We start from the raw sequence: 27,446 nt of genomic DNA, 5'->3' as shown, positions 1-27,446 counted from the left end.
CTCCTTGCTGATGTTTAATGCTTCCTGCTTCCTCCTCTCCAGGCCCCGTCGATGACTGGACAGCTGGGCCCCGGCCACGGGAAGAAGTTGGGTCATCGGGGCGTGGACGCATCTGGCGAAACCACCTACAAGAAGGTTCCTCCTCTGCCCTCGGCTGGTTGGGGTGGGGCAAAGCGGAGAAGGGCTCCCAGCCATCCGGGGCCCCCACACAGGGCCGGGCGGGCTCTGTGCCCACGTGTGGCTGCGGGCAGATCCCCTCGGTGCGGGCCCCTCCGTCCCAGCGAGGTCCTTGCCTGCTGTCGCCATCACAAGCATCGGGCAATGTGCCCGCAGCTGCACCACCACCCGCCCGGCTACAGGAGCCGCCTGCGACCCTGGGCGAGCCCTCAGCTGCTCCGGCCCTGCTGGCTCATCCGGAAAAGGGGAAATGCGGTTCTCCTTCCTTCCCTTGGAAAGCGGGGCTGAGCTGTCACCCCCACCCCCTCCTCCTCAAGTGTGGGCGGCCTCCAGCCCGGGCAGCCTGGGTGACGTAATGCTGGGCGGCCCCGACATGCCCCACCGTGGCTGGGGAAACCGAGGCACGGAGCGGCGGTGTCGCTCACGCAGCGTGACCGTGCACGTCACCGGGAGAGTAGGTAGCAGGAACCCGGGTTCACGGAGATGAAGTTGGGATGTCACTCTGTAAATGGATTTCCAAAAAGGAAATCCTGGCAGTAGATAGAACCCTGCCGAATCGGGACAGTTTTGAGAAGTTGGAACCTTCTAGAACCTTGATGGAAAACAGGCCTCGGGGCTGCGTGAGGTGATATTGGAGTCCCAGCCAGGCCACCTCGCCGTGGGGTTGTGTGAGCTGAACGACAGCCCAGAGGCCGGCGGGTCTGGGACAAGTAGTGGGCAGGTACCCCGGGGCCCCGTGTGTGATGGGTGCCGGGGTCAAGCTGCGAGCTGGACGCCTGGCTCGTCCTGCCGCCCCGAGGGGCTTCTCGTTTTGCCTCCCCGCCCTGGCGGCCGAGGGTCTTGATCCAGCTGGGTTTCCCCACAGACCGCGTCCTCCACCCTGAAGGGGGCCATCCAACTGGGCATCGGCTACACCGTGGGCAACCTGAGCTCCAAGCCAGAGCGTGACGTGCTCATGCAGGACTTCTACGTCGTGGAGAGCATCTTCTTCCCCAGGTGGGCCCGGGCCCTGCGCCACGGAGACTGGCCCGGATGCCCGTAGCAGCTCACCCAGCACGCAGACACTGTTGGGATGCAAACAGCCTTGCTGTTCTCTGAGCTCCCTTCTCTGCTGGAAATGGCACGGGCCTCTCCCGGCACCTTCTTGGCTTTGAGGCCTCACCCTGTACCGGTCGTGATGTTAGCTTGCTGCCGGATCAGAGGGCTGCGGTACAACAGTGATTTTAAGAAACAGGAGAAGAAAACATAAAGTTCACTTTTCTGTCACGCGGAAAATACTGACAGGCAATCCAGGGCCATCAGGCAGCTCCCCGGTGTTGGGGTCCCGTGTTTTTCCGGCCGTTCCACCGTCCTTGTGTGCAGCTTTTGCAACCAGGGGTTTCAGGTAGCTGCCCGAGATCCTGCCATCACGTCTGCATTCCACTAGCAGAAGGAAGAGAGCACATGCCCCTCCCCAGGCAGGGCAGCACCAAGAAATGATGGTTTCTGCTCCGCTCATAGCCCATTGGCCGATCACGGTCACATGACCAGAGCTAGCTGCAGGAGAGGCTGGGCAGTGGGCTTCCTCCGGGCGGCCATGTGCCCAGCCAGCACTGGGAATGGATGTTGGGACATAGCCCTCTGTCCCCTGGGGAGCCCCATGCCACCGTCTGAGTTGGCCGTCCGGAGAAGGCCTTGGAGCTCAGCGGCCAGGGCGCCGCCCAGGCCTGGGACGTCCGCGCCACCGGGGAGTCGGGGAGGCACCCACGAGGCCGCCGTCCCTCACAGGCCCCCTCCCTCCTTGCTCCACAGTGAAGGCAGCAACCTCACCCCCGCCCACCACTTCCAGGACTTCAGGTTCAAGACCTACGCACCTGTCGCCTTCCGCTACTTCCGGGAACTCTTCGGGATCCGACCAGATGATTACTTGGTAAGAACGTCAGTCGGCTGCTGCTGCGTAACAAGCTGCGGCAGACCGGCGGCCCACAGCGCCACCTGTCTGTCCCCTGTGGTTTCTGTGGGTCAGGACTTCGGGTGCAACTCAGCCGGGTTCTTTGCTCAGGGTTGCGCTGGAGGGTGGGCTGGGGCCAGAGCCTCGTGGGGCACCGGACTGGGGGAGGGTCTGCTCCCAGCTCCACGGTGACATTGGCGGGACCCCCCTCCTCGCCCATCGGCCGGGGCTTCCGTTCCATCCCTGCGGGCCTCTTGGTCAGAGCGTGAGCGACAGGAGTGTCCTGTCCCCTTTGCCACGTCTGTGGGTTAGAGGTGCGTCACGTGTCACGCCTCCCTGCGGGAGGAGGTGGGCCGTGGGGACCAGTTCAGAGCGTCCCCTCAGTTCTGGTGTGGTTTTAGTCTCTCAAATTAGAATAATCTTGGAGCGTCTGGGGGGTTCAGTTGGTTAAGCGTCGACTCTTGATCTCGGCTCAGGTCACGATCTCATGGTTCATGGGTTCGAGCCCCATGTCGGGCCCCATGCTTGAGCACACTGAACCTGCTTGGGATCCTCTCTCTCTCCCTCTCTCTCTGCCCCTCCGCTGCTCTCTGTCTCTCTCTCTCTCTCAAAACAAATAAATAAGCATTTAGAAAAACCAGAACCTAGGCCCTACCCTTTGATCTCACAGTGAACAATCAGGACTCCTCAAAGTTACAGCTCGCCTGCACACGGGGCTCGTCACCCGGGTGGGTCAGTCTGCACTCGGGGAGGGTCTGGCGGGTCTGTTTCGAGTTCGCCCGGTCACCGGTTCGCGACTTTGTGTTCGGGAAGCCTTACTCCCTGGGCAAGAGCGTGTCCGTGACCGTTGGATATACTCTGTGTAGTCCTGTCACCGTCTGCTGTCCCTGGGGCTCGGCCTGTGGGCCTGCTGGCTCTCACCTGCAGTGACTCGTCTCCCTGCGTGTCGGCAGGTACTTGGCCTCACTCTCCCCTGGGTTCTTAGTCTGCGGGAAAGCTGTGCCCTCAGCCGCGGCCGTGTCCCTGCAGAGAGAGCAGCATTTGCTCCGGCCGTGGGCACGTCCAGGCGCCCAGAAGTCACGGTGCCCCTTGCCAGGGCCAAGGCCTGGTCCTCTGACCACAGCATCTGTGTCGTGCTCCCCCTCCGGCCTCCACCGCAGCCCCGTAACGACGTTCCCTTTGGTCCTGCAGCCTCCTCGGAGTGAAGCTAGCCTGGTGGTTCCGTAGTAGAGATGACCTGGGTGACCTCGGTTTTAGGTCTCGGGAGGGAAAGGGGACACCTGTGGCACTCGCCGTGGCAGTGGTGATGTGGCCTCGGTGTGTGCTGGTGGGGAGCGGACCCAAGCTGGTCCTGGCGGCGGAGTGGACGCAGGGCGATGGCCGAGGGCCTGTCTCGGCCTTGAGTGGGTGCTCAGCAGGTGTCCTCTGTCCTCTTCAAGACCTGCCCTGTTTGCAGCGACAGGGTGGCCAGGGCCCCTGGATCCGAGAGGCCCTCCCACGGTGGGGGTGGGGAGCTCGGACACGGCTAGATGGTGCACCCAGACAGCATCACTGCCCCCATTTATCAGCTCTGGTCCCTCGGTTCCTCTCTCTTCCCGGCCGGGTCCCTGTGGGCCGTGGGCATCGCCTCGGCTCCGGAGACTTCTGTGGTGGCCGCCGCGGTCCTGAGTTTTGTGGGGGCTCGCCCACCATCACTGTGAGAGCCCTGGGCTGACCCGGTGTTGACTTCGGCTCAGGACAGCAGGGCAGCGGCCGGGGGAGACGGGGGACACGTGCGGGGGCGGGGGCTGCAGACGGTCAGCCTCGGGCCACGGGCGCCCACCCCGGGCACTGAGGGGAGAGGGGGCACGCCTGGGGTCGTCTGCCCGTGACCCTGTCTCGGTGGCTGGTGGTCTCTTGGCTGGGAAGTCTGCCTGTGTCACCGCTGCCTCCTCTGCAGCCAGGACCCCGTGAGGCCTGAGCCCTGTACGCTGCCCCCCAGGCCGCTCCCTGAGGGCGGCGGCTGCCGGCATTGCTTCCAGACCGTTCTCTGCTCACAGACTTCTTTTGTGCAAAGCCGCGCAGTCCCCTTCGGCGCTCATCTCTCCTCCTCTCCTCCTCTCCTGCCAGCTGGGGCCAGCTGTAAGGCCTTGGGGTTTCCCTGTTCCCGGCGGGCTCCCGAGGCCCAGGACGCCCCTCGCTGCTGTCCTTCCAGGGCTGGGTGGGGGGAGGTGGGGGTGAGGAGGGAGAGCACGGGCAGCCTGGGCCTGGGCCTCTGTTTCCGAGGGTGCGGGGGCCTCGTGGCTGTGGGCGGAGCAGGACGGACAGAGGGCCGCACTGGCTGCAAACTGGACCTGTCCCCCCCCCCCCCCCCCCCCGCACAACCCACCGCCTCCCTGAGCCGCCTCCTTGCTGTCTGCGGCCAGCACAGCTGGGACGCCCACTGACTCGGCTCCCCTCCGCCGACAGCCCTGGGCCGGGCCCCCACGCGGCTCCCCGCACCGTCGCCCCCACAGTCCAGATGGCCCGGGCAGCCTGTCCTGGCCCGGCTTCCGGGCATCTGCACGTCCTGTCTTACTAACAGGCTTGCGTCAGCCCTGCTCCAGCCTGGTGCCCGTTTCGGAGCCGGTCACCGCGTTGGGGACTGCCAGCACATTCCCCCTGAGTGGCCTGGCTGTTGGCTCCGCTCCCCTGAGGCACGGACAGGGGAGACCTCTCGCCCCCGCCCCCCCCGCCCCCCCCCCCCAGGTTACCTGACAGCACGAGCGCACTAGCAGTTAGAGGTGGCGCTGTTGTCCTTGTGGTCAGCACTAGGTTGCAGGTGTAGGGGCAACAGCTGTGGCCTCGGACCCCTCTTTCTTCCAGGATGGCGCCTGTGGTCTCTGGGGGGGTCGTGCCTCCGGTGTGTGCCCGTCCCACCCACAGCCGGCCCCCGACTAACCGCCCGGTGCCTGGGACACCGGGCCGCAGCCCGGAGTTTGCACAGCACCACGGCTTGCTGGACCACGGCTCGTCCTGGTCTCGGCCGTGGCCAGGCAGTGGGTGGGGGCGCCCGATCTTCCCAGGGTCTTTGTCCAGCCAGGGCGTGCTGACTGCTGGGGCATCGGGTTAGGGTCCTTACACCCAGCGATGCAGTAAGTGTTCCCTCGGCGTTTACCCTGTGGCCCGGGGGGGAGCGTGCTGTGGCCTTGTCCCTGTCATATACCAGCGACACTCAGTCAGGACTTCGGGGGTGCAGGGGACAGAAACCCAACCCAAACAGCCTTAATCCCGAAAAACACCTCAGTGGCTCATTAGCTGAAAAGGCCCAGGGGCAGCAGCCCGCAGGGCCTCACTTTCCTTGGCTTCTTAACAGACCAGGCACCTGCTGTATGCTGGGCTCTGTCATGGGTGCTGGGGACCCTCCGTGAGAAAAATGCTTAAAAATCCCTGGGTCCACAGAGTTTACTGTTTGTTGGCGGGGAGGGCGTGTGGGGCTGATGGACAGCAAGCACGGAAGAAAGCCGATGTCCATGGAAGAGAAGATGGGGAAGAGAAGGGTGTGCTGGGGGCCGTGGTTGGGGTTGCTCGCCAGGGACACAGGCTCCCCTCTCAGCTGTTCTTGTGCGTGGCATCCGTACCAAAGGTTGTCTTGTGGTCCAGCATGGCTGCTGGGGTTCCAGCTGTCACATCAGCTTTCCAGGTGGGAAATGGATGGGAAGGAGGGAGGGGCACCAGCGTTTGTCACCTGATTAGGGATTCAGAAGCTTCTACAGGCTCGTTGTCCAGAGTTGACTGTTGTGGCCTCACCTAGCTGCGGGGAAGTTTGGGCAGTGAGTCTTGGCCAGATGGGTGCACAACCCAGCACGACTGGGTGTCTGTTACTAACAGGAGAGGGACCGTGCCCTAGGAGATCGGCACCCACGCTGCAGATTAGCCCGGGGTTCAATTCCTTGCTGTGTGGCCTCAGGCGTGTCAGTTTCCCTCTCTGAGCGTATTTCTTCATCTGTGAAAGGAGGCTGACAGTGACCTGTTCCAGAGCTGTCCGCTAGACGCTGGGCGTGTGGGGTGTCAGCGACCCACCTGCCCACTCACTGCCCCCCCCAGTACTCGCTGTGCAACGAGCCACTGATCGAGCTGTCCAACCCCGGCGCCAGCGGCTCCCTGTTCTACGTCACCAGTGACGACGAGTTCATCATCAAGACGGTGATGCACAAGGAGGCCGAGTTCCTGCAGAAGCTGTTACCTGGCTACTACATGGTGAGGAGCCCCGCCCTGCAGCCCCGCTCCACCCCGCCCCCGCCCCCTACATGCCGAGGAGCCCCGCCCTGCGGCCCGCCCCTCCTCCGCCCCTCCCCTGCCCCTACGCAGTGAGGAGCCCCGCCCTTGAACCCCGCCCCACTTTTTGCCCCGCCCCTGGCACCTACAGGGTGAGGGGCCCCGCCCTGCAGCCCCGCCCCACCTCCACCCTATACATAGTGAGGGCCCCTGCCCCACCTCCGCCCCGCCCCTTCCCCCTACGTGGCGAGGAGCTCCGCCCCACCCCGCCCCCTACATGGTGAGAAGCCCCGCCCTGCAGCCCCGCCCCGCCCCCTACATGCTGAGGAGCCCCGCCCTGCGGCCCGGCCCACCTCCGCCCCTCCCCTGCCCCTACACAGTGAGGAGCCCCGCCCTGCGGCCCCGCCCCACTTTTGCCCCGCCCCCTACATGGTGAGGAGCCCCACCCTGCAACCCCGCCCCGACCCCAGCTCCTTTCCTGTTGGGAGCAGGTTCAGTAGCAGCCACGGGTTCTGAGGCTAAGGAATTTGGGCAGATGGGGTCCGGGAGACCCCTTTTGGGCAGGCCATGGGAAGTCCTCCTGAGCCTCGCCTTCACCCCTACCCCCCGAGCACCACCACGTGGTGCCTCAACACTTGGCAAGCAGGACTTGCCATCTAAACCCTCACGGCCTTCCCTGGGGGTGGCGGGAGTGGGGGCGGGGGCGGGGGCGGGCCCAGCCTTCACTCCCCATCCCTTCTCCCCACCGACACCCCTGAGTCACGGAGCCCAGAAATCGAGGCTTGTGTCTTGGTAGCTGGTGACTCAGGCGTGGGGGAGGGAGGCTGGACCACCAGCTGGCATGGCACAAAGGACCAGCTGCCGGGGCACTTCCCATTCCCTGTGTGACTCACAGCCTGAAAGGGCGGCTCAGATCCCTGGGCGGGAGTGGAAGCGGGAGTGGGCAAGGGTCGTGACCAGGCACCTGGCAGGGGTGCGAATAGGCTTTTCTGGGCAGCTCTGTTCGGATTGTGGCCCCTCTCCCCCCGGGGCGTCTCATTCATAGTGCATGATGGTCAGGGGGTCCCTGGCCCCCACGGTCAGGGGTCGGCAAGCTTCCTGTAAAGAACCGTCTGGTAAATGTTGGGGCTTTGTGACCCAGGCAGCACCTACCTCCATAGCTCAGCCCTGCTGTGGCTGCAGGGAAGCCCCACGGACCCCGAGTGAGTGGACAGGCTCCACGTGCCTGGATAACTTCCTTTACTGACACTGAAATGTCAAGTTCACGTCGTTTTCACGTGTCACAGAACGCTACTTTCCTTTTTTCTCCCCAACTTTTTTAACAACATAAAGCCATTCGTTGCTTAACCGCTGGCCACGTGAGAACGAGTGGGTAGTTGGACTTGGTCCCGTATTCAGAGTTTGCCAACCCTCGTCCTGGACTGTGCCTGGAAGCCGTGACCCCGTGTCACCCCAGGCTGGGGAGGTGGGGCACCTGGGTCTGGCCTGGGGGGAAGCCAGCCCCTGACACCCGGAGGATCTCATCTGCTGGAGCCTGGCTAACGTCAGATCTCTGGGAGGGCAGAGTGCGGGGCTGGCCCAGGCGGGTGGTGGTCAGGGAGGGCTTCCTGGAGGTGGCCCTGCACAGAGTGTGCCGGTGACGGCGGCCGTGGCGACTGTCCTCCAGCCCTGTCCCCCTCCTTCGCCTCCCAGAACCTCAACCAGAACCCGCGGACGCTGCTGCCCAAGTTTTACGGGCTGTACTGCGTGCAGTCGGGCGGCAAGAACATCCGCGTGGTGGTCATGAACAACATCCTGCCGCGCGTTGTCAAGATGCACCTCAAGTTCGACCTCAAGGGCTCCACGTACAAGCGGCGGGCCAGCAAGAAGGAGAAGGAGAAAAGCATTCCCACCTACAAGGACCTGGACTTCATCCAGGACATGCCCGAGGGGCTCCTGCTGGACGCAGACACCTTCTCCGCCCTTGTCAAGACGCTGCAACGGGACTGCCTGGTGAGGCCGCCACGCCCACACGCCCCCCCCCCCCCCCCGCGCCGGGGAGGAGCCCAGAGCGGAGTGCGGGGGGTGGGGGGGGCAGTTCAGGGTCCCTCGCCTCTCTGGGCCTCAGTTGTCCCGTCTGTGAAACGGGGACGCTGGTGGAAGCGAGTGCAGCGTGAGCCCCAGGCCCATGGACCCCTTTGCCCCCGCTTGTCCTCGTGGTCTCCTCCACCCCCTAGAGATCTCATCTAGTCTCGGGGAGCAGGCTCGAAACCCGAGGCCCCCAGGCCCACCACCCCTGGCTCCTAGGCCTCTTGGAAAACTTTGCATGACCTTGCCCGAGGACGCCCCCAGACCGCTCAGGACCTCGGGCTTCCCTGAGCCCAGGTGTCAGAGCCCTGGGGGCCAGGAGCGGGTTTTGTGTCAGGAGGAAGGAAACACCCTGGCCCCTGTGTGGGTGCCACGCCTCAGGTCCCATTGCCTGCCGCGTGGCCTGGCCCCTTGCCCCTGACCCCTTGGTCTCCTGGCCATCCGTGAAATGGGGGTCAGGACAGGCCTCTGCGAGGCTGTGGGGACCGAGTGGGCGCAGACCCCGATGCAGCTTGGGGTTGTGGGGGGCCGGGCACCGGGAGCGTGACCTGTCGACCCCACCCCGGCAGGTGCTGGAGAGCTTCAAGATCATGGACTACAGCCTGCTCCTGGGCGTGCACAACATCGACCAGCAGGAGCGGGAGCGGCAGGCCGAGGGCGCCCAGAGCACCGCGGACGAGAAGCGGCCGCTGGGCCAGAAGGCCCTCTACTCCACGGCCATGGAGTCCATCCAGGGCGGGGCCGCGCGCGGGGAGGCCATCGAGTCGGACGACACGTAGGTGACCCGGGGCTGTGGGGCCCTCGGGTGTGAGGCGGGCGGGGAAAGTTGGCCGCGAGGGCAAGAGACGAGGGGCAGGCACGTCCAGAAGCCCACGTGTGGCTGGTTCCTGGTTTTGGAATCGGAGCAGCGGTGTCTGCCCGCCAGGCCCCGCGAGGGTCACAGGTGGACGCACAGCCCCCCCGGCCGGGTGATGATCGGGGCGTTCCGGCTCAGTCTGTCCGCGGACTGAGGCCCATGGCCATCCGTGTGGGAAACACAGATGCCCCCTCCCCCTGCCGGACCCCAGAACGGGTTAAAGCGCCACCATCTGAAGCAAAGCCCTAGGGGTGTTGAGTGCTGGGGACGAGGCAACATCTACAGCAGGGGGCCGAACCCAGAGCCCCGGGGAGAACAGGCCCCGGTGGTGGAGGCCGAGGTCACAGTCTCAGAGAGGGCTGTGCCCCCTGCCCGAGACAGACTCGTGGGGTGTCCGCCCCGCCCCCGGCACTGTGCACGCTGGGCCGGGTCGTTCTCTGGGGCGTCCTGAGTGCCGTAGGCCAGAGCAGCATCCCTGGCCCCCCCCCATGGCAGGGCACCCCCCCCATGCCAGGACACCCCCAGTCGTGAGGGCCTCAGACGTCTCCAGACATCGTCGAGTGCTTGAGGAGGACAGTACCCCGGTGGGAACGGCTTCTGTAGACAGGGTGTCGAGACTGAGCGTGTCGGGAACCAGCACGGGGGCCCTGGAGGAGGGGGGCATAACCCCCCAGCGTCCGCGAGGGAGACGGGGGCTCACAGCTGGGGAGGACGGGGGAGGAGCCCTGACGCCCTGACCAGGCGAGGCGGTGGGGGCAGGGGGAGCGACACCCGCAGAGGTCTGGTGGCTTGGCCCGACCTCCACTGTGTTGGCGTTTGTAGGGTCTGTGCCAGGCCTGGCAGGATGGCGGGGTGCGCAGGTGAGCTGGGCAGTGCGTGGAGTGCGGTGCGCGGAGCCTGCAGGGCCCCGGGCCTGGCGGGTCTGGGGTCATGGGGACTTGAGGACAGTCGCTGCGTCGTGTGGCCTCACTAACCATGCCGGGCCGGGCACGTGTGGGCCTGGGGCTGAGTGAAGCGACTAACTCCCCAGACGGGACCCAGAAGCACTGGGGGCCCCGCCCGGGGTGAGCGTGTGCGTGCGCACGGGTGTGTGGGGGCCAGACCCCTCGCCAGCCTCCAGCCTCGCGTGCCTGACGGCAGCTCGGCCCCAGCCGAGCTGCCGCCTACAGGAGCACATGGGCTCTGGCTCCTTCAGCTTCTCCGAGGCCGGGCTCTGGGCCCCCCACGCCGCCCCCACCAGCGGTGTGGCTCTGTGGGGTGTTGACGGCGCTCCTGTCCCTCCGCCCCTGCCCACAGCGGTGTGGCCCTGCGGGGTGTTGACCGCGCTCCCGCCCTCTCTCCCCAGGATGGGCGGGATTCCCGCCGTGAACGGCCGAGGGGAGCGCCTCTTGCTGCATATTGGCATCATTGACATTCTGCAGTCGTACAGGTGGGTGCCCCCTGCCCCCCTCACTTGCCCACGGAAGCGGTGCACCTGCTGCCCGCAGACAAAGCCTCCTCGGCCCCGGGAAGTCTCCTGATTGGCTGCCGGCCCCTGAGGCCTCGAGGGAGGCATTCGGTCCCCGACTGGGTGACTCCACCTTCGGGGTTGGGGCTGGCGTGGGGCATGCGGGGTGGGTGGGGTGTCGCCCGCCGGTCCGGCCCCGTCTACTGAGCGCCGACCGTGTGCCCGGTGCCGGGCTAAAGTGCGCAGGACAGAAGCGCCCGTGGCCGCAGAGCACAGCATCTCAGGACAGCTCCTACGATGGACAGGAGTAAATGGTTGTGGCTGGGGCCCCATGTCGTGGGGTCTCAAGTGCGGCAGAGCCGAAGGAACAGATACCCCAGCCTCACCTGCGGTTTAAAAGCTGGGGTGTGGGCCACCTCGTTACCCATGCCTTGACCCGCATGAGGTCTTGGTGACGAGCGTTTCTTAGTCTTAGTTTTCCATCCTGAGAGCGGAATGCGTTCATTATGCACATTCCCAACAGGACAGAGGGGACCCTGGGCGTGGCGGTCCCCATTTCCCATTCCCACCCCCTCAGGAAGCCCACTGGGTGGGCTTGGGTGATTTTTTTCCTAAATATGAAACTGGGCTCCTGCCCGTCAAACACGAGTATTCGCAGCCTGTTGTTTTCCGACTCAGGGGCAGATGTCTTCCATGGGGACATCTCTCTGGGTTTAGAGCAGGAGTGGAGAGCTTTAATGTTTACTTATTAATTTTGAGAGATAGAGTGAGCAGGGAAGAGGCAGAGAGAGAATCCCAAACAGGCTCCAGGCTGTCGACACAGAGCCCAACTCGGGGCTCAAATTCACCAACCGTGAGACCGTGACCTGAGCTGAAGTCAAGAGTGGGGCGCTTAACCAGCTGAGCCACGCAGGCGCCCCGGGAAACTTTGGAGGTGTCAGACCAGGGTTTCTGCGGAGGCTCTTGAGTGGGGGCAAGGAGGGTGGGCCAGTGTGTGTCAGGCAGCCACAAGCCTATCCTGGGGCAGGGGTGTCCCGCGGGGGTGGGTGCTGAGAAGAGGACCCTTCCCCCACCCCATAGACTAGGGGGTGTCCAGGAAGGCTGCCTGGAGGAGGCAACGTTCTCCCCAGCCCAGGTGTGCAGGGATCTAGTTAGAGCCACAGTGCAGGCCACTGATTCCAGCAGAGAGGACCCGGGCTCAGCCTGGGCCGTGAGAGAGGAAGGCCGTACTCTGGGGGTGCTGCCATATGCCCCCCACCGAGGGCCAAGCACCACGGCCTTTTCACTTCCTCTCTAAGAGCAGCAGCGGTAGGAGCCACCAGCAGGCGGGGAGGGGAACAGAGGGCGCCGAAGAGGGAGGTGGCCTCTGGCTGAGGCGTCTCAGTTCCTCTGGACCAGGGCCCTCCCACCCGCTTGGTGCCAGGAGCACACCCAGTCCCCAGACATGGCCCAGTGTCCCCTGGGGACGGGACCGCCCCACTAGAGGACCACTTTGGTTCACTCGTTTTCTCTGCAGGTTCATCAAGAAGCTGGAACACACCTGGAAGGCTCTTGTCCACGACGGGGTGAGCATTGTCCCTTCACGCGTCAGTCCACAGACGTGCTGGTCTCCCGGGGCCAGGCACAGGTGCTCCAGAGCCGAGAAACACGGGCCTCCCTTCCCGGAGCCAGTGTCCCGCGGGGGCGGCCGTGTGCCCCGGCAGTCACAGGCCAAGGGGTCCGGGTCAAGACGGGAGAGGGCAGGCAGCTGGCTGTAGGCCGTCCGGCAGTGGGGTCTGAGCCACTGGTGAGGGGCACGGAAGGGCTTCTTGGAGGAGAGGACGCCCAAGCTGAGCTGGGAGGATTCCCAAAGACCGCCCGACCGGGAGAGTCAGGGGCCAGCTAGGCAAAGAGCAGTCTGGAAACGCGCGAGAGGGAGGGGGCTCGGGCACTGGCCACACCCACGGGGCAGGCCAGCTGTTGGGGACCAAACGGTGCACCTGCGACAGCAGCCCTAGCACCCCGGTCCGGTTGGGCTGACGAGCTGGCTGGGGCCTCGATGCATGCCTGTCCTCCCATGGCTCCCTTCGGACCGATTCTTACTGAAATGCTAAGGGCTGTCTGCGTGCGTGCGGTCTGTAAAATCCAGAACCCCAGCCGGCCCCCGACACCCCTCAGAGAGTGTTTGGACGGTCCAGATGGGAGCTTCCAGAAGGTGCACCAAGAAGGGCCAGGGGGCAGGAACCCTCTCACGGCGTCACAAAGCCATGGCAGCCGGAAGCACTGTAAGGCCTGCCGAGGCTGCTCGGGTTTGGGGGCCAAACGGTGGTCAGCGTAGCCATACAGGCGTGAACGGTCTGGGGCAGATGGGGTGGCCCCTGGAGTCCAGGGCCGGCTGCTTCTGCCTGGCGCTGCACACTCCTGGGCGTGGCCCACGCGGCTGGCCCCCCACAGGGCACTCCAGGCAGAGGAGAGGGCGGAAGCTGTCACTGCCTCGTCTCCCCCACCACCTGCCAGAACGCGGTCCTGCGGTCACGCCTCGCTGCAGCGAGGATGGGACGTGTCGCTTTCACCCTGGAGGCCGCGAGTCCCCTGTGGGTTCTGTTACGTTACAGCAGGAGGAGGACCCGGGCCCTGTCTGAGGGCACCTGTGGTCGTCACCCCCGGGGGGGGGGGGGGGTCTTGGCATGGGGGGGGCGGGGTGCCGTCGCGTCCGGCGAGAGTGGCAGCCTCTAGCCTCCCTGTCGCACAGACAAGGAGACAAGCTTAGAGGGGAGCCCCGCATCACCCCACACTGGGGTGTGGGGCCGAGGGACACCAGCGGCCGCCTGTCCCCACCTCAGGCGTGGCTGTGCGCCACCAACCGTCACTTACAAAACAGGCGTCCAGCCGTCCTTTGTTGAGACTCGCTGTCAGAGAATTGCTCTGGTTTCCGTGTTTCGACGTTCATTCGTCTACCTCTTTGAGTAGCTGTCGCTTCCCATGGTTCAAAGGATTAGAAATACAGATGGGTTTATGATGGCGGAGTCTCCCTCCCACCCTGCCCTCTGCCACCGTCACCTGACCCCCGGGTCCGTCCAGGAAGCCCCGTGCTGGGGATCCAGTCCCCTCCCCACATGGGTGGCTTTGCCCCGCCGCCCGCCTGTGCCCTGGGCTGTCCCGCGGGACCCGGGGAGCTCCTGGTGGGACCACGGCACTCACGCCCTTCTGCCCTCGGGCCCTTGTTTCGCTTCCCAGGACACCGTCTCTGTCCACCGGCCCAGCTTCTACGCAGAGCGCTTCTTCAAGTTCATGAGCAATACGGTCTTCCGGAAGAACTCCTGTGAGCCTCCCAGGCACTTTGGGCAGGAGGGCCCCCGGGGTGCAGAGACGGGAGGCAGGGCGGCCAAGAGCCGAGTGAGCCCACAGGGTCACCTCCCGCTACTCGGCCATCCTCGGGCCTCGGTCAGGGACTCGGTCCAGAGAACGGGAGGGTCAGGGCACCACGCTCACGGGGCCCAGCGCAGGGCCTGGGGCCCACCGTCTGAGCTTGAGTCCTGGCTGCACCGCCTCCTGCCAGGGTGACCTCCAGCAAGCGATGCCCTGCTCTGTGCCTCAGTTTCCCCATCTGTACACACGCAGCAGCTGGGCTTGACCCTGCACCGGTGCACATTGAGGGGGACCACTTGCAGCCTCGTGCCGTCACCGAGGAAACCACCTTGGTGGACGCGGAGGCGGCCGGTCAGCAGCCGGGACCCGGCATTGTCGAGGAGGACGCAGGACAGAGGCGGCTCTTGCCCCCTGGGTGTCTGTTGGGCCTCGAGTCCCAGATCCCGGCACACATCCCAGAAGGGGCCTTTCTCCCCGTGTGTCTGTCCGTCATCTGCCCCCCGCACCCTGTGTCCCCAGAAGGCAGCGTTCTCGTCAGCCTTAGTCGCTCTGTGTCCCCAGTGTCTAGGCTGGGGCCTGGCACACAGTAGGTGTTAAGTGCCCAGTGCCTACCTGCTCTCCTGGCCTGGGCCAGGCCTGTGTGGGCCGTGACCCAGCTTGGTCACCTGGAGCCGGCTCGTCGAGCCAACACTCCACGTTCAGTGACATCTAGACGGGAGCTTGAAATTGACGGCAGTGGGATTGTCTCCTGAGAGTGGGTTGTTCATTGGCGTCCGCGTGCCACGCCTTGGAACCTCTCTTGGGGCGTCATTCTCACTGTGGTCCCGGGGGGCTCACCAGCCTCCAGGTACCGGAGGGCTGTTCACAAGGCGAATTGAGCACGTACTATGTGCTGGGGTTTGTGCCGGCCGTCCTGGGGCCAGAGTTCGCAGCAGGGACGGGGAGGACACCGTGACGGGGGCCGGTGGGCTGAGCCGCATTCCACAGGCCACTCATCCCGGGTTGGACCAGGCCCTTGGTGCTGAGCCCTGCACGCCCCAAGGCCTTCTGTTTCCTGTCTGAAAGTGGAGGCCACAGCCAGGGCGGGCTGCGACAAGGGGGCCTCCTGGTGCCTCCCGAGGCAGAGCCGGGTAGAAAGCAGGGCAGGGTTTTCTCCACAAAGACAGCGGCTCGTTGCCCAGGCTTGAGGGCCGGGCTGGAGGCCGGGCAGCGGGGGCCATGTGTGCAGGCAGCGGGCCTCGAGGGGGTGGCGAGCAGGCTTCCGTGCAAAGGAGGGATGGGGGCTGGGGGCCCCTGCCTCAGGGTTGCCGGGGGCTCCCAGGCGGCCCCTGAGCGCCAGTGCGCCTCTCTCCACAGCCCTGAAGTCCTCCCCGTCCAAGAAGGGCCGTGGTGCGTCATTGGCTGTCAAGCCCCTGGGGCCCACGGCCGCCTTCTCGGCCAGCCAGATCCCCAGCGAGCGGGAAGATGCCCAGTATGACCTTCGGGGGGCCCGCAGCTACCCCACGCTGGAGGACGAAGGTGACCGGGCAGGCTGGGGAGTGGGCAGGAGAGATCAGGGGGCTGCTGGGGAAAGACGACGTCCCTGGGGGGCCGAGAGGGGAGGGGACGCAGGGAGCACCCCAGTGTGAGGAAAGGCTCCCTGAAGCTGGTACTTGGATGGGAAGGGCCTGGGTCACAGTCACCCCGCCGCCATCCCAGCCTGAGATCTACAGCCCTCTGGGGAGTGCTGCGGAGGGAGAGGTGACCCACCCCATCACCAGGCGTGCAGACACCCAGAGGGATGAAGCACTTGATGGGGTTGGTCATGGTGTTTTGGAAGGTCCCTCCCAGTTTCCAGGGTTAAGGAGTCAAAGATGCCAGACAGGGAGGGTCTGGGGGAATAGCATCAAGGGAGAGACTGCATGTGCAAAGGCCCTGGGGCAGTAGTAGGCCTGGCGCGTTGGAGGAACAGTGAGAGGCCTGTGTGGTCGCGGCAGAGTGAGCGAGGAGGTGGGCAGGTGGAGCAGGACCTGTGGGCCTCCAGGACGGGTGGGCTGCCGGAAGCTGTTGTGCCAGGGGTAAACTGGAATGCATTTGCCCTCTTAAAGCTGGCCAGCAGGACGAAGTGTTGGGTGGCAGGTGGGGGTGGGGCATGGGTGCAGAAGGTGAGCCGAGCCACAGGTGGAGCCAGGGGCCCGGAAGGTTTGCCCTGGGGGCCCGGCTCCTGCAGGCGCCCACAGCCTCCTCCCCACAGGCCGGCCCGACCTCCTGCCCTGCACGCCGCCATCCTTCGAGGAGGCCACCACCGCCTCCATCGCCACAACCCTGTCTTCCACGTCCCTCTCCATCCCAGAGCGATCTCCCTCGGAGACCTCAGAGCAGCCACGGTACCGGTGAGCGGCCGGGGGCGTCTCCCTCCGCGAGGCGGGGGCGTGGCCACATCCCGTACCGGGTGGGGCGGGGCCTCCGCCACCGCCACCGCCACCGGTTCCACCTGCTTGCGTCTCTCCGCAGGCGGCGCACACAGTCTTCCGGACAGGATGGCCGGTGAGATGAGACCCCAGCTTCTCCCCGCCTGGCCCCACGGTCTCCCCGCAAGGCCTTTCCTCTCTCCTCCCCTCCCCCTCGCACCCCGTCTGCCTTCCCGCCCAGAGCCCCGCCTCTCTGGCCACTTGCCTGGGCGCGGATTTAAGTTAGGGGCTAGAACTGCACAGAGTCTTGAGTCACTTGGTAATTCTTTCCACCCTCCCACTCCCTTCCCTGCACCTGTTTGTTGATCTTTTAATTTTATTAGTTTTTATTCCAAGGGATACAAAAGAGAATGTAGTGAATGCCCCCCTGCCCCATGCCCGTTCCCTTCCATGGGGGCCACCCCTGGACGGGTCTTTTGTTTTTTTGTCTCTTTCTGGAACTACATTATGAGCTTATGAGAAAACGTACACACGGCCTGTTTCTGCCTTCGTCTTGACACAAGCAGAGGCCTGTGCCACCGCAGGCCAGGTCAAGGCCGGCTGTGAGCACGTGGAGCCCCCGCTGCTTCTCTTCCACCTCACAGGGCTTCGCCTGCCCCCCCCCACCCCCCCGGGGGCACTTGGGTGGTTCCTCTTGCCGGATCTTACAACGCGACCTGTAGGGCTTGCCTTCCTTAGTTTGGGGGTTAAATATTCCTGCCAGTTGGAGAGAAAGTTATGGCATAAAGCACTTTTGGTGGAAAGCGTTTCCCTCTGTCCAGCTGCCCCCTCCAGCCTCCACAACCTTTTTGCTCTCTGGTGTTGCTCTGCGGAGACATTGTCCATTCCTGGCGGCCCGAATGTTCTGACGCGTCTACATCAGGGGCCTGGATCGTTGAACCCCCCGGAACCACCCCACCTCCAGGCCAGGGCCCAGCTACCCCCAGGAGGGTGGGCAGGATCCAGGCTACCATTCACACATTATTCCCCTGCTGGTACTGGGGTCACGGTCAGTCCCTGCCCCCTTGCAGACCCCAGGGGTGAGCTGGGCCAGCTCACGGCGCTGGTCAGGTGGCACCCAGAGGGAGCACCCCACGGAGGCTCCCAGCTTCCCACCAGGACTGGAGATCCACCGGCCTGGAGCTTGCCTGGTGCACCCCCGCCCCCACCCCCGCCCCCACCCCCGGGGGGGGGGCAGAGTTCCGGTGAGGAGAGAGAGCGTGAGGTGCAGCTTCCCACTGCCTCCAGGTCCCAAGAGGAGACACACGTGGAGGAGGACCTGCAGCAGGTCACGGTGCAGGTGGAGTCCGCGTGCAGCGTGGAGATCGTGGTCCCCAAGGAGGAAGACGCGGGGTGAGTCACCAGCCAGCGGGCCGGCCGCGGTCCCGTCGCCCGACTCTGCGCTCAGCTTCTGCTCTGATCCCATTGGCTGAGCGTGGCCACGTGGCCAGCTGGCCCCCGAGGCAGGCTGGGTAATGGAGTCCGCGTTCTGGGGCCGGCAGTGGGGCCCTGGAAGGGGCGGTGCGGGCAGCGGGAAGTGGGCGATCCGCGCAGGGGCTCCTCCGGCGCCTCGGGTCCCCGGCAGAGCCGCCGGCTGTGCGCCAGTCCTGGGATTCTTCCTCAGCCCCTGGGGTCCCCAGCCTGGAGCCCCGAGCTGGCAGGAGTGGGGCCCCGGCTCCCCAGGGAGCCTTCTGGGCTCAGCCCGCTTCCCCCATCGTGTCGTGTGTCCGATTCACGGGCTCCTGGTTTGTTTCCGTGCGCGTTCCTGCTCCTCCGGCGCAGACGGGGGTTCAGGCTCCCGTGTGTCTCAGACAAGGAGGCGCTCCCGGCCGCGCGTGGGCCACCCGGCGCTGATGCCCCCGTCCGTGGGCTCAGCGAGAAGCGGCTCTTCTATACTGGCCTTGCCGAAGCATGTCATTTAGCTTCTCACGTGCTCTCTGACCCGAGGCAGTGGCTCTTGGCCCCCAGAGGACATGGGGCTGGTGTCTGGGGACACCTGTGGCCAGAATCGTGCCCTGCCCCGCACGCCCCCAGAGAACCATCCGCCCCCACGTCCATGGAGACCCTGCTGCAAGGTTTATTTAGGAGTGTCCCCCAACTTTGGAGTATTTGAAGACTGTTTTGTTTACATATTCAGTACTTAGTCTTAGCTTTAAGTTGAAGGAAGCAGACTAGAAAATCCACGTATATTTTAAAAACATTTAGCCTTTCTGCTCCAATACAGATTTCGTTTTTTAAATGTTTGTTTATTTTGAGGGAGAGGGAGAGAGAATGCAAGCGGGGGAAGGGCAGAGAGAGAGGGGGACAGAGGATGCGAAATGGGCTCTGCGCTGAGAGCAGAGACTCCAATGTGGGGTTGGAACTCATGAACTGTGAGATCATGACCTGAGCCGAAGTCGGATGCTCAACCGACTGAGCCAGCCAGGTGCCCCACAGAATTCATTGTTTAAGGTCAGTGGACGCGTGTGAACAACGTGTGTTCTCTGTGAAGGGATGGAAAGTTCTGAGCCCGCTCTGTCTGATGTATCGATTGATGGCATTCGGTTGCGTCACATCTTCGTTTCTCCTCTTTGGTGTGTTTGGTCCTATAACTGGCATCGTGATCGAATTTTTCTTGCTTTTGTCACGATTTCTGCTTTATGTGCTTTTTAAAATTTCGATTGCGTTTCGAGAGACCTCACTTCACTCTCACAGACACACATTCCCAGGCTGCACTTTGCCATCCAGGGTTTATTTTGAGGGGCGCCTGGGTGGCTCAGTCGGTTGAGCAGCTGGCTCTTGATCTCAGCTCAAGCCGTGATCTCATGGTTCATGAGATCAAGCCCCACATCGGGCTCTGCTCGGATGGCTCGGAGCCTGCCTGGGATTCTCTGCCCTTCCCCCTTCTCACATTTGATGTCGCGGTCTCTATTTCTCTCTCTCTCAAAATAAACATTAAAAAACAAATAAACAGTAAAAAAAAAAATAGAATTTATTTGACACGCACAGACCCGTGTGTGCACACACAGCAGTTTCTGCTACCTGTGGCTTTTTTGCCCTTAACTGAATTCTTAACAGTATAACGTGTCTTTTGGTCTTTGCCCCCAAAACAGCCCATCCCTCCAAGGGTAGAGGTGCTCCCCCGTCTCAGAGCCTGTCATTCTGCTTAGGAGCTGGAATCCATCCCCGGTCACTCGGCTTAGGACACGCCTCACTTTCCATCTGGAGCCTCAGTTTCCTGTCTGTAACTCAGGAGGGTGGCAGTCCCCTCCCCAGTGGAGGGTCGCTGGGTGAATTCAGGCAAGGTTCCTGAAAGGGCCTGGCCCAGAGGAAGTGCTCGGTGAAGATGAGAAAGAGGTTCTGACCCAACATGGTGGGTGCCCGGCGTCCCTCCTCCACAGATGGGGAAACTGAGGCTCGGACGGGAAAGGACCCTCAGGGTCGCACGGGGAGTGATGGTGGCGCTGGGACCTGCCCGCCCACTGGTGTGTGCTCACCCGTTCGAGGGAGGGCCGATTATCTCCTGGGCCTCAGCAGTGATGGGGAGGTTTTGTTTTATTTGGCCTCCTGAGTCTTTCGCGTCTGTGCTGCCCCGCTGATGAGAGGGGAGGGGGCAGGCAGGACCCTGCGGCGGGGGCTGGGGCAGGTGGGTGCCGTCCGGAGCCCTGCCCCCAGGACTCCCGTGTCCCTGTGTCCCCAGGGTGGAGGCTTCCCCAGCCTGCGCCTCTGCTGCTGCCGAAGCAGAAACGGCCAGCCAGGCCTCGGAGCCCGCCAGCCAGGCCTCGGATGAGGAGGACACGCCCGCCACTGACATCTACTTTGTAAGTCCCCTGCAGCTCCCGACGTCGCCAGGCCCTCGACCAGACGCACTCACACGCTCACAAGGCACTCCTGTGGACACAGACGTGCACTCACGGGTCAACGCTCCACTCCACACGCTCTCGCACACCCAGTGTGCCTTCGCACGCATTTACACCCACACACTCACGTGCTGTGGGAACGCCCTGCCCCGCGCCCTCCAGGCCAGGCCACCCCAAGTCAGGGGAACTGCCCTGTCCTCGAGCTCCGAGCCCCACAGGGCCCCGTAGGTCCCGGGCAGCCCCGGGGCTGGCTGCTAAGGGCTGCAGGCTGCGTGGCCCTTCTCCTGCTGGGAGGGGGGTGGGGGGTACGGCCAGGTGGGTTCTGTTCTCGGGGAGGTAAGGGGACTGTGGCGAGGGGCAGGTGGGACAGGTGTGCTTCATGCTGCCAACCTCGTGGCCGAGGACTCACGGCTGCTCCTGGAGGAGGTGGGGTCTGTCGCAGCAGGAAGGGGCCTTGCCCCGGGGACCCGGGACCTCTCTTCCAGAGCTGGGGGTCGCCTCCCGCCCTGCATCTCCCACAGGTAGACAGGTAGACTGGGCCGGGAGCCTGGGTGAGATGGGTGCCGGGTGGCCAAGTGGCCTCGTGCAGTGGAGGGGCCTGCCTGTCTCCCTCCCGGACCTTTGATCTCGTCTCTCCCCCCCCCCCCCCCCCCCCCCCGGGTCCCGTGAGCTGGGGGCCTGCCGCACCGCTGTCTCCTAGCTAACACCACACTGCTGTCTGTCTTGGGGCCTCTGTCTGGCCTGGAGTCGTAACAGGTGCACTGTGTGTGCGTCCCCACACCCGCCGTCATCTCCCCGTCCCGGGGGGCTTGGTTTGTGTCCCATTCTGCGGATCAGTGTGCGAGGCGGCCCCGGGGCCGTGTTCGATGTGCGCGTCTGGGTCCTGTCACCTGAGTGGGTGGCCAGGCCCTGCAGGCAGCAGAGAAGATAGCGGGCCAGAGTGGGACCCCGCCACCCCCAGACTCACCTCCCGCTTGGCCATCGGCTTACCTGCCCCTGCCCCGCGCCCTCCCCTCCTGACCTCCCCGCCGGATTCCGTTGCCTCATCCTGTCCTCTGTTTGCTTCTTCCCCCCGCTCGCCCGGCCCGCCCAGTTCACCGATGGGAGGTACTGGATTTACTCTCCCCGGCATCGCCGACTGCGGGCCGTGACGCTGAGCTCCTCAGGGACTGTAAGTGACCACAGCAGGCCTCCAGGGAGCCCAGCCCCCGACCCACCACCCTGGGCAGCAGGGAGCCACAGGTCCCGGCTGTCCCATGGCCTCTGAGAAGGGACTTGGGGAAGTAAGCACCTTGACCGAGACCAGCCACGTGTCCCCTGGTGATGTCACCACTGGGCCTGTAGGCACACACGGCCGGGGATAAGGGGACTTGGCCGTGGCAGCGGGGTCTGCATCTGACCCCAGCCCCTGGCGGCCTCTGCCCCTCTCCCCAGCCCGCCCAAGTCAGGGACAGGTCAGAGGACACTTGTCCCATAGTCAGACCTCGCTGCCGATGGCTCCCCAAGGGGCGTCTGCCCTGTGGAAGCAGGTGGTCACATGGGTCAGCAAAGGGACCGCAAAGCCAGGCTCTTAGCCGCAGGAGAGAGGAGGTGGTCTTTCCATACTCATTTCACAGTGGAGGGACCAAGGTCTCGGCTCCCCAGGAAGCCCACGAGGGCCCACGGTTTACATAAAATCTGGGTCCAGGCTCCCAGGCAGCCTCTGTGTCTCAGAGACCCTCCTCTACGTAATGGGCTTGGGACGCTATGTGCACCTCATGCAGCAGTGCCAGCATCGGTGTCTGATAATTGGCATCATGAGCAATAAATGAGGGCCCAGAGAGGCCAGGTAACCTGCCCGGAGCCACACAGCGCTCCAAGCAGGCAGAACAGGTTGAGTATCTAAAGTAAGTTTTTGTTCTCAAGACGAGGACGCTCAGAGGCTCACACCCCCCAGCCCCAAATGCCTGTGAGCATCCCTGGTCGCCGGCACTGAGCTAACCCGAGAGGTGGAAACCGCTTCCCCAGGCCTTTCTGCCGTGCTGTGTCCTCGTGAGTCAGGGATGCAACACCTCTAGGATGATCTAAGAGCAGGCCCCGAGGGCCCCCAGGGGAGTGCTTTGCAAAGGCTGCCTGGAGAGGGGTTGACCCTGACCTAGAATCACCGGGGTGTGGGGAGATGGGAGAGGGAAGGCTGGGCTCTGTGGGGGGCACAGCGGAAGCCAGTGGGGGGCACCTGGGAGGAGAGGGAAGAGCATGAGGGCTAGATGGGTGGGGCAGGCCCGAGGGCCTGCAGAACCGGGGAACGTGTGTCCTTGGCCCTACTTTAGTGGGGTCACCACGGGGTTCTGCGTCCTGCTGCCCACCATCGCTTCCCCGGGCATGCTCTTTGCAGAGTGCAGGCACAGACCCTCTTGTCCCACGTTCTGCCCTAGAGGGGCAGCTACCCTGACGTCTATCTGCGGCGGCTCTTCCTCTCCCCCCTACCCCCCCCCCAACCCGCGCGAGAACTCCCAGGCAGGCAGCGGCTTTTGTTGTTCTGTGACCAGTAAGCAGCCGCAGGGTCTGTGCGCCCCTGCACGAGTCCATCCGCCAGCGGACAGCCCTCAGGGGGCGTGTCCCTGGGCCGAGTGCTGGGGCAAGAATGAGCTGGCCGAGGTGTCCCGAGGCGGGCCGTGCCTCGGGTACCCGGAGTCTGGCCTGTGGAGGCAGGTCCCGCGGCAAGAGCTTGGAGGAGGGGCAGGGTGAGGTGGGCAGAAGTGGGGGCCCCAAGGTGGGGCAGGAGGGCCTGGGCTCACCCAGAGAGCGTAGAGGCCGCACTCTGGTGTTTGTCCTTCACGAGGCCCTGAAGAAGCCACCCCTTGTAGAGGCGAGGCTGGTGGTCGGGGACGGACGCAGGAGGGGCCGGTCTGGGGCGTTTTGGGTTGTGGCCCCGGTGGGTTTGGGGGCCGTGGACGCCCAGGGGGGCGTGGCCAGGGCAGGTGCGTGCTCAGGCCCACTGCTCCCAGCAGAGGCGGGGCAAGGGGGTAGGTCTACAGGCACTGAAGAATGGCGGGGGGGGGGGGGGGGGGGCAGGAGAGAAGAGAAAGAAAAAGGAGAAGGGGGCTGGGGGTGGGGAGGATTCTTGTGGTGGGAGCAGACCCAGGACGGACACGTGTGGGTGGGTGCTGAAGGCACACGTGCCCTCCCCGCCAGTCCGACCCAGAATGGCGACCCCCTTCCCAGTCACAGCCGGAAGAGCGCACCCCCTGGCTGGGCCTGTGTTGCTTGCTGTCTGGGTGGCCCGTGCCTGGGTGTCTCCCGCCTATCTGTGCGTTTGGGGCATGAGGAAACAGCCTCCGCTCTGTACCCCTGACTGCCCACATCACCCGGGACCCCCAGCGGAGGGTCCCCAGGGCCCTGCCCCAGCTGGCGGCCCCAGTGGCCGCACAGCAGGCAGGACTGAGGCCGGAGCGCTGCCCGCGGGGCTAGGACCAGGCGAGGGTGCCGGGGGGAGGGCCGAGCAGGAGGGGAGGGGACAGCAAACAGGCCACGCCCCACGCCCCTCCCTCCCCCTCCGCTGCTCCGGGCCCTGCCTGCACCCCCCACCCCTGCACCGCGCCGCGCCCTGCCGCCCACCCCGCACTGCCGCCGCTCGGCCCCGCCGGCCCGAGGGGGCCGTCCAGGTGGGGCCGGGGCCTGTCGGGGAGAGGACAGCGGGGGCTGAGCCGCCTACTCGTCGTCCGCGTTGGGGTCCGCCTCCTTTATTTCTGTTTCTTCCTTCCTCCCGCCTGCCTCTCTCGCGCCTCCTCGCACCCTGCTCTTCTGCGCGCCCTTCCTGCACGTGCGCCCGCCCGCCCTGCAGCCCGCCGACGAGAGGAGCTGGGTGTACTCCCCGCTGCACTATAGCGCGCAGGTCCACCCAGCCTCCGACGGCGAGAGCGACACAGTAAGTGCGCCCCGGCCCGCCACGCCCGGGGCCTCTCGGGCCCCGGGACAGACGGGGAAACGGAGGCCCGGGGCGGGAGGGGGCCGGTGTCTCGGGGCCTCGCGGCAGGGCGGGGGTGGGGGTGGGGGTCCTCACCCGCGCCCTTGCCTTTCGCAGTAATTTCTATGCAGTCACCGACCCAGAGCCGAGCGCTCGCTGCCGCCCTGGCTGCTTCCCGGAGGCGCCGCCCGCCCGCCCGCCGGACCTCGCTCCACGACGGCCGCGGCCCCCAGCTCCCGTCTACTACCTACGCCTGTTGAGACTGTGAACCTCCCTGAGTGTCCGATCATGTATTTATTTTGGGTCCTTACTCTTTGCACAAAGACGGCAGCACACGTGTGCTTTTTTAGAAAAAGATAAAAAAGGAAAAAAAAAAAAAAAAAAGGACGTGATGGGAAAAGAAGAGAAACCACCCCACCGCACCTTGTGGTTCTTTGCTGTGCTTGAATGTGTCTCGCCGAGAGAACGAGGCCAGTTGGCTTCGGGGACCTGGCGCCCTCTGAGGGGGGCCGGTCACCCAGGCTGAAACCCACACTCCGAGGCTCCGCCTCTCCGCTTGGACGGGGGCGCCGAGGAGGGAAGGACCACGGAGTCCCCGCCGGTGCCTGGGACCACAGGCCCCCCTGGCTAGGTGTTGCGGCCAGGCACGTGACACCCGCCCTTGGGGGTGGCCGACCGGTGGTCTGGGGGGCGGGGGCTCTCCACCCCGCTGATGCCTGTAATCTCTGCATCTGTTTCCCACCATCTGCCTGCCAGCTGACCTGTGAGTAGGAATGGCCGGCGGCCGCCCCTCTCGCCAGAGCTCAGGACGGTGGGCTTCCCTGTGGTCCCCACGCGGCCTGCTCACTGTCCAGAAGAGGGGCCCAAGCGAAGGGAGACGTTGGGCCCCAGGCCGTGGGACTTCCGGAGATCACATCCTGGCACAGGGGTCCCCCCCATGGTCAGGCTGCCCAGCTGTCCAGTTCCAGGCCCCCCAGGACTGGGATGGGTGTTTGTTTGTTTGTTTGTTTGTTTGTTTTTTAAGACAGCGATGCATCTGTGAGTTAAACGACAAGAGAAGAAATTCTTCGTGAAAAACAAAAAATTTTCTAGTTTGTCATCTTCAGCAGGGGCAGCCCCTTCCGGGCTCAGAGACCCCATCGTGTCCAGAGGGGACGGTGGGAGCCAACAGCATCGCAGGGTCTGTCCTGCCCCCGCACAAATGCACTCCCACCTCTCGAAAGGTGACACAGTCGGGGTGGCTTCCCCCTGCCCACTCTGCCCCCCACTGGCTGGCTCGCTCGAAGCCTCGCCTGGAAGAGTTTCTCCCAGCCCTGGCCTCCCTGGTGGAGAACCTGCTGAGCTGCATAGTTTGCCGTTCCCTGTGTGGACCCCTCGCCTGCCCTCGTGTCCCCTCACCCGGCTCGCGTCGTGCACCTGGAGGGAGCCTGCTGGCCTGGCTGCTGTCCGCTCCTCCCTGGAGAACCGGGTTGCGTGCTGGGGGCTGTCCCCTAGCTGCTGGCACAGGGGCTCCCGGGACGTGCCAGCATGCAGCCCTCAGACGACCCGTCACAACAAGCCTGTGGGTGTCCCGGATTAGAAGCAAAACTATGTCCTCTCCCTCTTGCCCAAGGAGCCTTTGTCCAGACCCTGGGAAGCGTCCTCTCCTGGATCTCAGACCAGCATCTGTCTGCGGGTGCCCTGGCTGCATGCCGCAAGTCGCCGGTCCATCCCTACCCCTTCCCATCAAGGGGATGACGGCGGAGCAGACAGAGGTCCGGAGCTGCATCTCAGACCTTGATGACTAACAAGGACCACTGTGTCACCCGGAAGCCGGTGTCAGAGCCCGTGCCCGGGCACGGATGTGAGTTCTGCGGGGATGACCAGAGCAGCAGGCACTGTCCCGGAGCAGCGCGCCCCGTGTCCAGGGCGCGCTCAGCCACCTGGAGCTTCAGGAGGGAGCGGGGGAGCCCTGCTGGCCCCCTTGGGCTTTCCTGAATCGCGGGACAAAGGCATTGCTGGGACGCTGATACAAGAGAAGTTTGCAAGCCTCCTGGATATCACGACGTTTCTATTCTTGTGCAGGTCACTAAGACCCCCTTGGAGACCTGTTTTGTGCTGGTTGCATCCTTTGTCCCTTTTCAGAGAACTGTCACGTGGATGCTAGCGTGGCCTGCAGACTGTGCCGATGGGAGGGGTTTGCTTACTTTCCGGGCAGGGGGCAGGAAGGCAAGACTTTATTTATAATGTGTAGCAAATTCATGGCCTTTCCCAGCTCCCACCCCCACCCAGAGGAAGGCTCTGGACCCAGCCAGCTGTCACCCACCCCCCCACCCCCAGCACAGGAATCTAAATTCCTTCGTGGCGACACCCTGTCTCCCCTCCTGGCTCATCTCTGATGGCTGCAGTCCCTGAGAGCTGAGAGCCTGAGCGCTGGCTGGCAGTCTGTGCAAAAGAAAGGCATTTCCTGAGACTGTCTAGGTGCAACTTCCTGAGAGCCCTCGCTGGCCTCTGTCCAGCCTCGCCCCCTCCCTCCACCACTTGGCTCAGTGCAATACTCCCCTTCCGGTTGGGGTCCCTTGCCATGGTACTGTCGCTGCAGCCCCTGGGTCCGCACTGCGGGTCAACGCCCTCCGCCGCCTTTTCTCTGGTGGCTCAGTTGCATCGCCTGCCCCGCCCCCATCTCGTTTTTATGGTCGAACTGATTTCAAAACAACGAAACTGCAAACCTCGTGTGTCTTAATTCTCTCAGGGGGTTCCGTGTGCTCAGCCCCTATGGTCTGGTGTGTGACAATCTGGAGCGCGGCCTCATCGGGCACAGAATGCCGTCTCGCTCAAACCCAGAGCCGTGGGCACCTCTGTAACTGTGCAGCCGCTGCTGGCCCCAAATAACATATGCAGCCCTGGACCCCCGCTCCCCATCCCCGCCACCCCTCCTTCTTTTTACGTTGGAGAGATCTCTCTAATAAATCGGGTAATAAGCATCAGCCCTCGTTCTCTTTGCCTCTGTGCGTGCCGGCGGTCTGCTTGAGAACGTGAGAACTGACTTTGAACGAGAGCAGAAGGAAACCTTGGTAAGATTTAAAATAACAGGAATGGGGCGCCTGATTGGCTCGGTCAGTTGGGCGTCCCACTTCAGCTCAGGTCATGATCTCGCGGTCCGTGGGTTCGAGCCCCGCGTCCGGCTCTGTG

General features: G+C 64.4%; 1 protein-coding gene across 7 annotated transcripts in view; it reads left to right on the top strand.

Moving 5' to 3' along the window:
* The window catches only part of PIP5K1C (phosphatidylinositol-4-phosphate 5-kinase type 1 gamma), a 49,616-nt gene extending 22,375 nt beyond the window's left edge, over positions 1-27,241 (top strand). For 2 of the 7 annotated variants that reach the window (XM_030336943.1, XM_030336970.1), the window contains exons 3-16: positions 43-135; positions 1,043-1,173; positions 1,969-2,086; positions 6,173-6,325; positions 8,036-8,335; positions 8,980-9,185; positions 10,612-10,695; positions 12,230-12,278; positions 13,930-14,014; positions 15,418-15,579; positions 16,295-16,433; positions 16,555-16,587; positions 17,739-17,843; positions 20,170-21,416. In XM_030336943.1, the coding sequence (XP_030192803.1) occupies positions 43-135; positions 1,043-1,173; positions 1,969-2,086; positions 6,173-6,325; positions 8,036-8,335; positions 8,980-9,185; positions 10,612-10,695; positions 12,230-12,278; positions 13,930-14,014; positions 15,418-15,579; positions 16,295-16,433; positions 16,555-16,587; positions 17,739-17,843; positions 20,170-20,557 (2,046 nt within the window). In that variant the 3' untranslated portion in view covers positions 20,558-21,416. The other 5 variants (XM_030336962.1, XM_030336975.1, XM_030336981.1 and 2 more) reach the window with 5 other exon arrangements.
* Positions 27,242-27,446: the final 205 nt, after the last annotated feature.

This window comes from Lynx canadensis, chromosome A2, assembly GCF_007474595.2.
Source record: "Lynx canadensis isolate LIC74 chromosome A2, mLynCan4.pri.v2, whole genome shotgun sequence".
NCBI lineage: Eukaryota > Metazoa > Chordata > Mammalia > Carnivora > Felidae > Lynx > Lynx canadensis.
The sequence above is the reverse complement of the archived record's forward strand: the minus strand, read 5'-3'. Positions and strand labels throughout refer to the sequence as shown.